This window comes from Oncorhynchus kisutch, linkage group LG19, assembly GCF_002021735.2.
Source record: "Oncorhynchus kisutch isolate 150728-3 linkage group LG19, Okis_V2, whole genome shotgun sequence".
Taxonomy (NCBI): Eukaryota; Metazoa; Chordata; class Actinopteri; order Salmoniformes; family Salmonidae; genus Oncorhynchus; species Oncorhynchus kisutch.
In genome coordinates this window covers 63,750,425-63,767,886 of record NC_034192.2, presented here as the reverse complement: position 1 = coordinate 63,767,886, position 17,462 = coordinate 63,750,425, and the positions used below count along the sequence as shown (strand labels likewise).

Here is a 17,462-nt window from a genome sequence, read left to right as displayed (position 1 = left end):
AACACTCATCGTCAATGGTAACTATCACCATAACACTCATCGTCAATGGTAACTATCACCATAACACTCATCGTCAACGGTAACTATCACCATAACACTCATCGTCAATGGTAAATATCACCATAACTCTCATCGTCAACGGTAACTATCACCATAACTCTCATCGTCAACGGTAACTATCACCATAACTCTCATCGTCAACGGTAACTATCACAATAACACTCATCGTCAACGGTAACTATCACCATAACACTCATCGTCAATGGTAACTATCACCATAACACTCATCGTCAACGGTAACTATCACCATAACACTCATCGTTAATGGTAACTATCACCATAACACTCATCGTCAATGGTAACTATCACCATAACACTCATCGTCAATGGTAACTATCACCGTAACACTCACCGTCAAAGGTAACTATCACCGTAACTCTCATCGTCAATGGTAACTATCACCATAACACTCATCATCAACGGTAACTATCACCATAACACTCATCGTCAACGGTAACTATCACCATAACACTCATCGTCAACGGTAACTATGACCATAACATACCTGTACGTCGTCAATGGTAACTATCACCATCACACACATCGTCAACGGTAACTATCACCATCACACACATCGCCAACGGTAACTACCACCATCAAACTCATCGTCAATGGTAACTATCACCAATGCACTCATCATCAAGGGTAACAAATAAACAAATAACAAGAAACAGTTACAAATAAACAAATAACCTGGGTAGAAGGCTCACCATCAAACTATTGGTGTAGTTAAACACACTCTCAGCGGTGTAGTTGAACACACACACACTCTCAGCGGTGTAGTTGAACACACTCTCAGTGGTGTAGTTGAACACAAACACACTCTCAGGGGTGTAGTTGAACACACTCTCAGTGGTGTAGTTGAACACACTTTCAGCTGTGTAGTTGAACACACTCTCAGTGGTGTAGTTGAACACACTCTCAGCGGTGTAGTTGAACACACTCTCAGCGGTGTAGTTGAACACACTCTCAGCGGTGTAGTTGAACACACTCTCAGTGGTGTAGTTGAACACACTCTCAGCGGTGTAGTTGAACACAAACACACTCTCAGCGGTGTAGTTGAACACAAACACACTCTCAGTGGTGTAGTTGAACACACTCTCAGTGGTGTAGTTGAACACACTCTCAGCGGTGTAGTTGAATACACTTTCAGCTGTGTAGTTGAACACACTCTCAGTGGTGTAGTTGAACACACTCTCAGTGGTGTAGTTGAACACAAACACACTCTCAGCGGTGTAGTTGAACACACTCTCAGTGGTGTAGTTGAACACAAACACACTCTCAGTGGTGTAGTTGAACACACTCTCAGTGGTGTAGTTGAACACACTCTCAGTGGTGTAGTTGAACACACTCTCAGCGGTGTAGTTGAACACATTCTCAGCTGTGTATGTGAACAGACAAACACTCTAGTTGCCAGGCTCAATAAATCAAATGGAATATTCCCAAAAGGTTCAAGCTATATCAAGCATTTGTTAATATTAGATGTATGTATTTGACCATGGTCTGATACCCCCCCCGTCATTCTACCCCCCCCACCCCACCCCAGTTCCCCCTCAGATCCATGAGAAGGAAATAGCGACACCCTCTAACCCGTATAGTCGTGGCAGCAGACAGACCCTAATCTGTACAGGGTACGGACTCCCAGCCCCCAACATCACCTGGCAGTGGAGGGCATGGAGCCCCTGTGGCCTCAACAGCACCCAACGCCTGGAAGACAAACACCCACACCTGTAAGACACACCCACACCTGTAAGACACACCCACACCTGTAAGACACACCCACACCTGTAAGACACACCCACACCTGTAAAACACAACCACAACTATCACCATAGCACTCATCGTCAACGGTAACTATCATCATAACACTCATCGTCAATGGTAACCATCACCATAACACACATTGTCAACGGTAACTATCACCTTAACACTCACCATCACACTCATCGTCAATGGTAACCATCCCCATAACCATCATCATCATACTCATCGTCAACGGTAACTATCACCATCACACTCACCATCACACTCATCGTCAACGGTAACCATCCCCATAACCATCACCATCATACTCATCGTCAACGGTAACTATCACCATAACACTCACCATCACACTCATCGTGTAACAAATAAACAAACAACAAGAAACATTTACAAATAAACACCTGTTGCATAGAAGGCTCACCATCAAACTATTTTCAGTGGTGTAGTTGAACACACACACTCACTCTCAGTGGTGTAGTTGAACACACTCACTCTCAGTGGTGTAGTTGAACACACTCACTCTCAACGGTGTAGTTGAACACACACACTCACTCTCAGTGGTGTAGTTAAACACACTCACTCTCAGCGGTGTAGTTGAACACGCACACTCACTCTCAGTGGTGTAGTTGAACATGCACACTCACTCTCAGTGGTGTAGTTGAACACACACACTCACTCTCAGTGGTGTAGTTGAACACACTCACTCTCAGCGGTGTAGTTGAACACACACACTCACTCTCAGTGGTGTAGTTGAACACGCACACTCACTCTCAGTGGTGTAGTTGAACACACACACTCACTCTCAGTGGTGTAGTTGAACACACACACTCACTCTCAGTGGTGTAGTTGAACACACTCACTCTCAGTGGTGTAGTTGAACACACTCACTCTCAGCGGTGTAGTTGAACACACACACTCACTCTCAGTGGTGTAGTTGAACACACACACTCACTCTCAGTGGTGTAGTTAAACACACTCACTCTCAGCGGTGTAGTTAAACACACTCACTCTCAGCGGTGTAGTTGAACACACACACTCACTCTTAGCTGTGTAGTTGAACACACTCACTCTCAGCGGTGTAGTTAAACACACTCACTCTCAGCGGTGTAGTTGAACACACACACTCACTCTCAGTGGTGTAGTTGAACACACACACTCACTCTCAGCGGTGTAGTTGAACACACACTCACTCTCAGCGGTGTAGTTGAACACACTCACTCTCAGCGGTGTAGTTGAACACACACACTCACTCTCAGCGGTGTAGTTGAACACACACTCACTCTCAGCGGTGTAGTTGAACACACACACTCACTCTCAGCGGTGTAGTTGAACACACACACTCACTCTCAGCGGTGTAGTTGAACACACTCACTCTCAGCGGTGTAGTTGAACACACTCTCAGTGGTATAGTTGAACACACACACTCACTCTCAGCGGTGTAGTTGAACACACTCACTCTCAGCGGTGTAGTTAAACAGACTCACTCTCAGCGGTGTAGTTGAACACACACACTCACTCTCAGTGGTGTAGTTGAACACACACACTCACTCTCAGCGGTGTAGTTGAACACACACACTCACTCTCAGCGGTGTAGTTGAACACACTCACTCTCAGCGGTGTAGTTGAACACACACACTCACTCTCAGTGGTGTAGTTGAACACACACACACACTCTCAGCAGTGTAGTTGAACACACACACTCACTCTCAGCGGTGTAGTTGAAAACACTCACTCTCAGCGGTGTAGTTGAACACACACACTCACTCTCAGCGGTGTAGTTGAACACACACTCACTCTCAGCGGTGTAGTTGAACACACACACTCACTCTCAGCGGTGTAGTTGAACACACACACTCTCAGCGGTGTAGTTGAACACACTCTCAGCGGTATAGTTGAACACACTCACTCTCAGCGGTGTAGTTGAACACACTCACTCTCAGCGGTGTAGTTAAAAACACTCACTCTCAGCGGTGTAGTTGAACACACTCACTCTCAGCGGTGTAGTTGAACACACTCACTCTCAGCGGTGTAGTTGAACACACTCACTCCCAGCGGTGTAGTTGAACACACTCACTCTCAGCGGTGTAGTTGAACACACTCACTCTCAGCGGTGTAGTTGAACACACTCACTCTCAGCGGTGTAGTTGAACACACTCACTCTCAGCTGTGTAGTTGAACACACTCACTCTCAGCGGTGTAGTTAAACACACTCACTCTCAGTGGTGTAGTTGAACACACTCTCAGTGGTGTAGTTGAACACACACACTCTCAGTGGTGTAGTTGAACACACTCAGTGGTGTAGTTGAACACACTCACTCTCAGCGGTGTAGTTGAACACACACACTCACTCTCAGTGGTGTAGTTGAACACGCACACTCACTCTCAGTGGTGTAGTTGAACACACACACTCACTCTCAGCGGTGTAGTTGAACACACTCACTCTCAGCGGTGTAGTTGAACACACTCTCAGTGGTATAGTTGAACACACACACTCACTCTCAGCGGTGTAGTTGAACACACTCACTCTCAGCGGTGTAGTTAAACAGACTCACTCTCAGCGGTGTAGTTGAACACACACACTCACTCTCAGTGGTGTAGTTGAACACACACACTCACTCTCAGCGGTGTAGTTGAACACACACACTCACTCTCAGCGGTGTAGTTGAACACACTCACTCTCAGCGGTGTAGTTGAACACACACACTCACTCTCAGTGGTGTAGTTGAACACACACACACACTCTCAGCAGTGTAGTTGAACACACACACTCACTCTCAGCGGTGTAGTTGAAAACACTCACTCTCAGCGGTGTAGTTGAACACACACACTCACTCTCAGCGGTGTAGTTGAACACACACTCACTCTCAGCGGTGTAGTTGAACACACACACTCACTCTCAGCGGTGTAGTTGAACACACACACTCTCAGCGGTGTAGTTGAACACACTCTCAGCGGTATAGTTGAACACACTCACTCTCAGCGGTGTAGTTGAACACACTCACTCTCAGCGGTGTAGTTAAAAACACTCACTCTCAGCGGTGTAGTTGAACACACTCACTCTCAGCGGTGTAGTTGAACACACTCACTCCCAGCGGTGTAGTTGAACACACTCACTCTCAGCGGTGTAGTTGAACACACTCACTCTCAGCGGTGTAGTTGAACACACTCACTCTCAGCGGTGTAGTTGAACACACTCACTCTCAGCTGTGTAGTTGAACACACTCACTCTCAGCGGTGTAGTTAAACACACTCACTCTCAGTGGTGTAGTTGAACACACTCTCAGTGGTGTAGTTGAACACACACACTCTCAGTGGTGTAGTTGAACACACTCAGTGGTGTAGTTGAACACACTCACTCTCAGTGGTGTAGTTGAACACGCACACTCACTCTCAGTGGTGTAGTTGAACACACACACTCACTCTCAGTGGTGTAGTTGAACACACACACTCACTCTCAGTGGTGTAGTTGAACACACTCACTCTCAGTGGTGTAGTTGAACACACTCACTCTCAGCGGTGTAGTTGAACACACACACTCACTCTCAGTGGTGTAGTTGAACACACACACTCACTCTCAGTGGTGTAGTTAAACACACTCACTCTCAGCGGTGTAGTTAAACACACTCACTCTCAGCGGTGTAGTTGAACACACACACTCACTCTCAGTGGTGTAGTTAAACACACTCACTCTCAGCAGTGTAGTTGAACACACACACTCACTCTCAGTGGTGTAGTTGAACACACACACTCACTCTCAGTGGTGTAGTTGAACACACACACTCACTCTCAGCGGTGTAGTTGAACACACACACTCACTCTCAGCGGTGTAGTTGAACACACTCACTCACTCTCAGTGGTATAGTTGAACACACACACTCACTCTCAGCGGTGTAGTTGAACACACTCACTCTCAGCGGTGTAGTTAAACACACTCACTCTCAGCGGTGTAGTTGAACACACACACTCACTCTCAGTGGTGTAGTTGAACACACACACTCACTCTCAGCGGTGTAGTTGAACACACACACTCACTCTCAGCGGTGTAGGTGAACACACTCACTCTCAGCGGTGTAGTTGAACACACACACACTCACTCTCAGCGGTGTAGTTGAACACACACTCACTCTCAGCGGTGTAGTTGAACACACACACTCACTCTCAGCGGTGTAGTTGAACACACACACTCACTCTCAGCGGTGTAGTTGAACACACTCACTCTCAGCGGTGTAGTTGAACACACTCTCAGTGGTATAGTTGAACACACACACTCACTCTCAGCGGTGTAGTTGAACACACTCACTCTCAGCGGTGTAGTTAAACAGACTCACTCTCAGCGGTGTAGTTGAACACACACACTCACTCTCAGTGGTGTAGTTGAACACACACACTCATTCTCAGCGGTGTAGTTGAAAACACACACTCACTCTCAGCGGTGTAGTTGAACACACTCACTCTCAGCGGTGTAGTTGAACACACACACTCACTCTCAGTGGTGTAGTTGAACACACACACACACTCTCAGCAGTGTAGTTGAACACACACACTCACTCTCAGCGGTGTAGTTGAAAACACTCACTCTCAGCGGTGTAGTTGAACACACACACTCACTCTCAGCGGTGTAGTTGAACACACACTCACTCTCAGCGGTGTAGTTGAACACACACACTCACTCTCAGCGGTGTAGTTGAACACACACACTCTCAGCGGTGTAGTTGAACACACACACTCTCAGCGGTGTAGTTGAACACACTCTCAGCGGTATAGTTGAACACACTCACTCTCAGCGGTGTAGTTGAACACACTCACTCTCAGCGGTGTAGTTAAAAACACTCACTCTCAGCGGTGTAGTTGAACACACTCACTCTCAGCGGTGTAGTTGAACACACTCACTCCCAGTGGTGTAGTTGAACACACTCACTCTCAGCGGTGTAGTTGAACACACTCACTCTCAGCGGTGTAGTTGAACACACTCACTCTCAGCGGTGTAGTTGAACACACTCACTCTCAGCTGTGTAGTTGAACACACTCACTCTCAGCGGTGTAGTTAAACACACTCACTCTCAGTGGTGTAGTTGAACACACTCTCAGTGGTGTAGTTGAACACACACACTCTCAGTGGTGTAGTTGAACACACTCAGTGTTGTAGTTGAACACACTCTCAGCGGTGCAGTTGAACACACTCTCAGCGGTGTAGTTGAACACACTCTCAGTGGTGTAGTTGAACACACTCAGTGGTGTAGTTGAACACACTCAGTGGTGTAGTTGAACACACTCAGTGGTGGAGTTGAACACACTCAGTGGTGTAGTTGAACACACTCTCAGTGGTGTAGTTGAACACACTCAGTGGTGTAGTTGAACACACTCTCAGCGGTGTAGTTGAACACACTCTCAGTGGTGCAGTTGAACACACTCTCAGCGGTGTAGTTGAACACACACACAAACAACCCAGCCTGTAAAATCCACACACACATACACGGTCTATGTAGTTCTAATCAGTTTTGTAGTTTTGTAGTTCTAGACATTTTAGTAGTTTTGTATTTGTAGACAGTTTTGTAGTTCTAGATATTTTAGCTATCTATACTTTTACTCAAGTATGACAATTGGGTACTTTTTCCACCACTGGTTGTTGTAGTAATAGACAGTTATGTAGTTTTGTAGTTTTGTAGTTTTGTAGTTTTAGATCGATTTGTTGTTTCGTAGTTCTAGATCGTTTAGTAGTTCTAGATCGTTTTGTAGTTCTAGATCGATTTGTAGTTTTGTAGTTCTAGATCGTTTTGTAGTTTTGTAGTTCTAGATCGTTTTGTAGTTTCGTAGTTCTAGATCGTTTTGTAGTTTTGTAGTCCTATATCGTTTTGTAGTTTTGTAGTTCTAGATCGTTTTGTAGTTCATAGATCGTTTTGTAGTTCTAGGTCGTTTTGTAGTTTTGTAGTTCTAGATCGTTTTGTAGTTTTGTAGTTCTAGATCGTTTTGTAATTTTGTTGCGTATAAAACAGTTTTTTCTTTCTTCATATACAGGGAGATGAGGCTGCAACTGTGCATGTGGCTATTTCTGTGTGAGAGAGAGTGAGCATGTTTGTGTGTGTGTGTGGCTATTTCTGTGTGAGAGAGAGTGAGCATGTTTGTGTGTGTGTGTGGCAGGTTCTGTGTGAGTGTGTGTCTGCCCGGGGATATTTCTAGGTCTGTGTGAGGAGAGGAGTGTGTGTGGACTAACAACAGGATGTATGGAGGGACAGAGGGCAAGGCAGCATCACACACACAGAGAGAGAGGGAATGAGGGCGAAGAGAGGGAGCAGGGTAGCATCATCTGGCCATGAGAGATGGAGGGAGATGAGAGTGTGAGGGGGTGAGACTGGATACTAACACACTCAGTGTTACACACCCTGGATACTAACACACTCAGTATTTACACACCCTGGATACTAACACACCCTGGATACTAACACACTCAGTATTACACACCCTGGATACTAACACACTCAGTATTTACACACCCTGGATACTACCTCACTCAGTATTACACACCCTGGATACTAACACACCCTGGATACTAACACACCCTGGATACTAACACACTCAGTATTACACACCCTGGATACTAACACACTCAGTATTACACATCCTGGTTGCTAACACACCCTGGATACTAACACACTCAGTATTACACACCCTGGTTACTAACACACCCTGGCTACAAACACACCCTAGATACTAACACACTCAGTATTACACACCCTGGTTACTAACACACTCAGTATTACACACCCTGGATACTAACACACCCTGGATACTAACACACTCAGTATTACACACCCTGGATACTAACACACTCAGTATTACACACCCTGGATACTAACACACTCAGTATTACACACCCTGGATACTAACACACCCTGGATACTAACACACCCTGGATACTAACACACTCAGTATTACACACTCTGGATACTAACACACTCAGTATTACACACCCTGGATACTAACACACCCTGGATGCTAACACACCCAGTATTACACACCCTGGATACTAACACACCCTGGATACTAACACACCCTGGTTACTAACACACCCTGGTTACTAACACACCCTGGTTACTAACACACCCTGGTTACTAACACACCCTGGTTACTAACACACCCTGGTTACTAACACACCCTGGATACTAACACACTCAGTATTACACACCCTGGATACTAACACACCCTGGATACTAACACACTCAGTATTACACACCCTGGATACTAACACACTCAGTATTACACACCCTGGATGCTAACACACTCAGTATTACACAACCTGGATACTAACACACCCTGGATACTAACACACCCTGGATACTAACACACCCTGGATACTAACACACTCAGTATTACATACCCTGGATACTAACACACTCAGTATTACACACCCTGGATACTAACACACCTTGGATACTAACACACTCAGTATTACACACCCTGGATACTAACACACTCAGTATTACACACCCTGGATACTAACACACTCAGTATTACACACCCTGGATACTAACACACTCAGTATTACACACCCTGGATACTAACACACCCTGGATACTAACACACCCTGGATACTAACACACTCAGTATTACACACCCTGGATACTAACACAATCAGTATTACACCCCCTGGATACTAACACACTCAGTATTACACACCCTGGATACTAACACACCCTGGATACTAACACACTCAGTATTACACACCCTGGATACTAACACACTCAGTATTACACACCCTGGATACTAACACACCCTGGATACTAACACACTCAGTATTACACACCCTGGATACTAACACACTCAGTATTACACACCCTGGATACTAACACACTCAGTATTACACACCCTGGATACTAACACACTCAGTATTACACACCCTGGATACTAACACACTCACTATTACACACCCTGGATATTAACACACTCAGTATTACACACCCTGGATACTAACACACCCTGGATACTAACACACTCAGTATTACACACCCTGGATACTAACACACTCAGTATTATACACCCTGGATACTAACACACTCAGTATTACACACCCTGGATACTAACACACTCAGTATTACACACCCTGGATACTAACACACTCAGTATTACACACCCTGGATACTAACACACTCAGTATTACACACACTGGAAACTAACACACCCTGGATACTAACACACTCAGTATTACACACCCTGGATACTAACACACTCAGTATTACACACCCTGGATACTAACACACTCAGTATTACACACCCTGGATACTACACACTCAGTATTACACACCCTGGATACTAACACACTCAGTATTATACACCCTGGATACTAACACACCCTGGATACTAACACACCCTGGATACTAACACACTCAGTATTACACACCCTGGATACTAACACACCCTGGATGCTAACACACCCAGTATTACACACCCTGGATACTAACACACCCTGGTTACTAACACACCCTGGTTACTAACACACCCTGGTTACTAACACACCCTGGTTACTAACACACCCTGGTTACTAACACACCCTGGATACTAACACACTCGGTATTACACACCCTGGATACTAACACACCCTGGATACTAACACACTCAGTATTACACACCCTGGATGCTAACACACTCAGTATTACACACCCTGGATACTAACACACCCTGGATACTAACACACCCTGGATACTAACACACTCAGTATTACATACCCTGGATACTAACACACTCAGTATTACACACCCTGGATACTAACACACCTTGGATACTAACACACTCAGTATTACACACCCTGGATACTAACACACTCAGTATTACACACCCTGGATACTAACACACTCAGTATTACACACCCTGGATACTAACACACCCTGGATACTAACACACCCTGGATACTAACACACTCAGTATTACACACCCTGGATACTAACACACTCAGTATTACACACCCTGGATACTAACACACTCAGTATTACACACCCTGGATACTAACACACCCTGGATACTAACACACTCAGTATTACACACCCTGGATACTAACACACTCAGTATTACACACCCTGGATACTAACACACCCTGGATACTAACACACCCTGGATACTAACACACTCAGTATTACACACCCTGGATACTAACACACGCAGTATTACACACCCTGGATACTAACACACTCAGTATTACACACCCTGGATATTAACACACTCAGTATTATTACACACCCTGGATACTAACACACCCTGGATACTAACACACTCAGTATTACACACCCTGGATACTAACACACTCAGTATTATACACCCTGGATACTAACACACTCAGTATTACACACCCTGGATACTAACACACTCAGTATTACACACCCTGGATACTAACACACTCAGTATTACACACCCTGGATACTAACACACTCAGTATTACACACACTGGAAACTAACACACCCTGGATACTAACACACTCAGTATTACCCACCCTGGATACTAACACACTCAGTATTACACACCCTGGATACTAACACACTCAGTATTACACACCCTGGATACTAACACACTCAGTATTACACACCCTGGATACTAACACACCCTGGATACTAACACACCCTGGATACTAACACACTCAGTATTACACACCCTGGATACTAACACACGCAGTATTACACACCCTGGATACTAACACACTCAGTATTACACACCCTGGATATTAACACACTCAGTATTATTACACACCCTGGATACTAACACACCCTGGATACTAACACACTCAGTATTACACACCCTGGATACTAACACACTCAGTATTATACACCCTGGATACTAACACACTCAGTATTACACACCCTGGATACTAACACACTCAGTATTACACACCCTGGATACTAACACACTCAGTATTACACACCCTGGATACTAACACACTCAGTATTACACACCCTGGATACTAACACACTCAGTATTACACACCCTGGATACTAACACACTCAGTATTACACACCCTGGATACTAACACACTCAGTATTACACACCCTGGATACTAACACACTCAGTATTACACACCCTGGATACTAACACACTCAGTATTACACACCCTGGATACTAACACACTCAGTATTACACACCCTGGATACTAACACACTCAGTATTACACACACTGGAAACTAACACACCCTGGATACTAACACACTCAGTATTACACACCCTGGATACTAACACACTCAGTATTACACACCCTGGATACTAACACACCCTGGATACTAACACACCCTGGATACTAACACACTCAGTATTACACACCCTGGATACTAACACACTCAGTATTACACACCCTGGATACTAACACACCCTGGATACTAACACACCTTGGATAGTAACACACTCAGTATTACACACCCTGGATACTAACACACCCTGGATACTAACACACCCTGGATACTAACACACCCTGGATACGAACACACTCAGTATTACACACCATGGATAAAACACACTCAGTATTACACACCCTGGATACTAACACACCCTGGATACTAACACACTCAGTATTACACACCCTGGATACTAACACACCCTAGATACTAACACACCTTGGATAGTAACACACTCAGTATTACACACCCTGGATACTAACACACCCTGGATACTAACACACCCTGGATACTAACACACCCTGGATACGAACACACTCAGTATTACACACCATGGATAAAACACACTCAGTATTACACACCCTGGATACTAACACACCCTGGATACTAACACACTCAGTATTACACACCCTGGATACTAACACACCCTAGATACTAACACACCCTGGATACTAACACACCCTGGATACGAACACACTCAGTATTACACACCCTGGATACTAACACACTCAGTATTACACACCCTGGATACTAACACACTCAGTATTACACACCCTGGATACTAACACACTCACTATTACACACCCTGGATATTAACACACTCAGTATTACACACCCTGGATACTAACACACCCTGGATACTAACACACTCAGTATTACACACCCTGGATACTAACACACTCAGTATTACACACCCTGGATACTAACACACCCTGGATACTAACACACTCAGTATTACACACCCTGGATACTAACACACCCTGGATATGAACACACCCTGGATACGAACACACCCTGGATACTAACACACTCAGTATTACACACCCTGGATACTAACACACCCTGGATACTAACACACCTTGGATACTAACACACTCAGTATTACACACCCTGGATACTAACACACTCAGTATTACACACCCTGGATACTAACACACTCAGTATTACACACCCTGGATACTAACACACCCTGGATACTAACACACTCAGTATTACACACCCTGGATACTAACACACCCTGGATACTAACACACCCTGGATACTAACACACTCAGTATTACACACCCTGGATACTAACACACCCTGGATACTAACACACCCTGGATATGAACACACCCTGGATACGAACACACCCTGGATACTAACACACTCAGTATTACACACCCTGGATACTAACACACCCTGGATACTAACACACCTTGGATACTAACACACCTTGGATACTAACACACCTTGGATACTAACACACTCAGTATTACACCACCCTGGATACTAACACACTCAGTATTACACACCCTGGATACTAACACACTCAGTATTACACACCCTGGATACTAACACACCCTGGCTACTAACACACTCAGTATTACACACCCTGGATACTAACACACCCTGGATACTAACACACCCTGGATACTAACACACTCAGTATTACACACCCTGGATACTAACACACCCTGGATACTAACACACTCAGTATTACACACCCTGGATACTAACACACCCTAGATACTAACACACCCTGGATACTAACACACCCTGGATACGAACACACTCAGTATTACACACCCTGGATACTAACACACTCAGTATTACACACCCTGGATACTAACACACTCAGTATTACACACCCTGGATACTAACACACTCACTATTACACACCCTGGATATAACACACTCAGTATTACACACCCTGGATACTAACACACCCTGGATACTAACACACTCAGTATTACACACCCTGGATACTAACACACTCAGTATTACACACCCTGGATACTAACACACCCTGGATACTAACACACCCTGGATACTAACACACTCAGTATTACACACCCTGGATACTAACACACCCTGGATATGAACACACCCTGGATACGAACACACCCTGGATACTAACACACTCAGTATTACACACCCTGGATACTAACACACCCTGGATACTAACACACCTTGGATACTAACACACTCAGTATTACACACCCTGGATACTAACACACTCAGTATTACACACCCTGGATACTAACACACTCAGTATTACACACCCTGGATACTAACACACCCTGGATACTAACACACTCAGTATTACACACCCTGGATACTAACACACCCTGGATACTAACACACCCTGGATACTAACACACTCAGTATTACACACCCTGGATACTAACACACCCTGGATACTAACACACCCTGGATATGAACACACCCTGGATACGAACACACCCTGGATACTAACACACTCAGTATTACACACCCTGGATACTAACACACCCTGGATACTAACACACCTTGGATACTAACACACCTTGGATACTAACACACCTTGGATACTAACACACTCAGTATTACACACCCTGGATACTAACACACTCAGTATTACACACCCTGGATACTAACACACTCAGTATTACACACCCTGGATACTAACACACCCTGGATACTAACACACTCAGTATTACACACCCTGGATACTAACACACCCTGGATACTAACACACCCTGGATACTAACACACTCAGTATTACACACCCTGGATACTAACACACCCTGGATACTAACACACTCAGTATTACACAGTGTCGTGTCTTTGACTATTCCGGATTAAGTGATATTACATGCTATTCTATAAAATCCTTTCTCTGTAATTAATATTACCTGATGGAGCTAATCATGTAAATGTAATTAACTAGAAAGTCGGGGCACACGAAAGAGTGTTTATAGAGCTGTTATCTTCCGAATAAACTCTTAAAGACCTGGTAATCTTTTATATCAATAGCAGTCAACATTAATCGTCACCTTATTTCAGTCTCATCTGAACATCGTAGAATCTTCACAAACCCTGGCTAACAAGTTGAATCAGCAATACAACATTGGGTTAAATGATTTATTTATTAAATACCTAACTAATTATAAAGAATGAATCATACATTGATTACAAATTATGTCATAAAGGAAAACGTCCCTAGCGGACGGAACAGATATGACAGCTGGTTCCACAAAGGAAAGGGGGTTGGGTTTGAGTGAAAGAGCAGGAAGACTGAGGAACAAAGGGAGAAGCCATGCTATCGTAAATAAAGTATCTTATGAATTCTAAATTACCACCCATTTTGCAAAGGAAAATGCAATAAATATTTACTCTGAGCTGCGCTTCGGTAGGTTGGTCGTAGATGCTGGTCGTGTTGGCCAACAGAGATCTTCCTGTCCTCGGAAGAATGTCTCTGGTGGTAAATTGGATACGTTGTAGTATCTTCGTTGTGTGTTAGACTGGGTTCGTTGTCCGTCCTTTCCTAGCCCACGTTTACACCTGCTGTTGCTAGCTCAACGGCTAGGATGTCTCACTTCTTTAGTGAATAAGAGTTCAAAGTTCATACCATTCACAACCAAAGCTCACGCTGAGGTTAGCTTAGTTCTGTAGTGGATATGTTAGTCCTTTTAACGTGGGACCGTCGTCCTCACATCCTCGGAACAGATAGTTACATTTTCGTCAAGGGCTTATATAGTGGAGGGAGAAGGGTGTGTTTCATAGTTTATAACCCATGTCTCTTCACAGGGGCGGGGCCACTGATTGAGCAGAGCTCTAACTTCATGAAAACCCAAATCTCTCATTTGGAAGCTAAAATGAAATTGAATCTTTTCACAAATAGTGTCATATTTAAACATTTAAAATGCACAACAATTCTATGTGAATCGGATAACTAGAATGTGTAGACTTTCCCAGATACCGTTTAGGTCGTCCTGTCACAATGTCTCAGATGACAACCGAACTGACGCATATGTTCAACTGGTTCTATTACCGAAATATGGTTCCTCCCCCCCACCGTTTGATGTTCCCCGACTCTCTATGTTTAACAAAGGCTATTCAAGAGTCCTTCAGTAGAGTCAAGAAAGGTATTTATGAGGGCGTCATAAACCTTATCCACAGCCCAACGTCATAACAACAGGGATGGGCAAACATTTGATTTATTTTACCTTTATTTAACCAGGCAAGTAGGTTAAGAACTAATTATTATTTACAATGACAGCCTAGGAACAGTGGGTTAACTGCCTTGTTCAGGGGCAGAATGACAGATATTTACCTTGTCAGCTCTGGGATTCGAACTAGCAACCTTTCAGTTACTGACCCAATGCTCTAACTACAGGCTACCTGCCACAACGGGAGTATAAAAATCTGTTGTTCTGCCACTGAGCAAGGCAGTAAACCCACTGCTCCCCGAGCGCCGAAGATGTGGATGTCGATTAAGGCAGACCTCCGCACCTGGTTGAGAGAATGCCAAGATTGTGCAAAGCTGTCATCAAGGCAAAGGGTGGCTACTATGAAGAATCTCAAATCTGACATATATTTTAATTTGTTTGACACTTTTTTTGTTTACTTCCTTCCATCTTCAGTCCAGTGTATTTCAGTCCAGTGTATTTCAGTCCAGTGTATTTCAGTCCAGTGTATTTCAGTCCAGTGTATTTCAGTCCAATGCATTTCAGTCCAGTGTATTTCAGTCCAGTGTATTTCAGTCCAGTGTATTTCAGTCCAGTGTATTTCAGTCCAGTGTATTTCAGTCCAGTGTATTTCAGTCCAGTGTATTTCAGTCCAGTGTATTTCAGTCCAGTGTCATACAAATTACTAAATACTCAGAAGTAATTAAAATGCATGTTTCAAATACATGTAACAGAAGTACTGCCCAACTCGGCACACACATGTATAAAGACACAGGTATTCTCACCCATCCACACACCCCCTGGGGCGTCCTCTGTGCCTCTCACACACACACACAGAGACGCACACACACACAGAGACACCCACACACAGAGACACCCACACACAGAGACACACACACACAGAGACACACACACACAGAGACACACACATACACAGAGACAAACACACACACACACACAGAGACACACACACAGAGACCCACACACACACACACTGAGACCCACACACTGAGACCCGCACACACGCACACACTCACACACTCACACTGAGACACACACACTGAGACACACACACACACACACAGCTGTCAATCACTGACACAAACACACACGTAGGCATGCGCTTGCGCTCACACACTTCTCTGGTAAAACACACACACACACACACACACACACACTGACACACACACACACACACACACACACACACACACACACACACACACACACACACACACACACACACACACACACAACACACAGATACACTGAATCAGCGATCAGGGCCTAGGGCTTTCCTCATCCTTACTCAGTCTTCAGAAGCCCAGGAGAACCATA

At 44.5% G+C, this 17,462-nt stretch overlaps 1 protein-coding gene across 1 annotated transcript in view; it reads left to right on the top strand.

The window, feature by feature from the left end:
- The window catches only part of LOC109887301 (vascular endothelial growth factor receptor 3-like), a 225,244-nt gene that overhangs the window by 130,297 nt on the left and 77,485 nt on the right, over window positions 1-17,462 (top strand). The window contains 1 exon segment of the mRNA XM_031797269.1: window positions 1,607-1,790. Within this exon segment, the coding sequence (XP_031653129.1) occupies window positions 1,607-1,790 (184 nt within the window).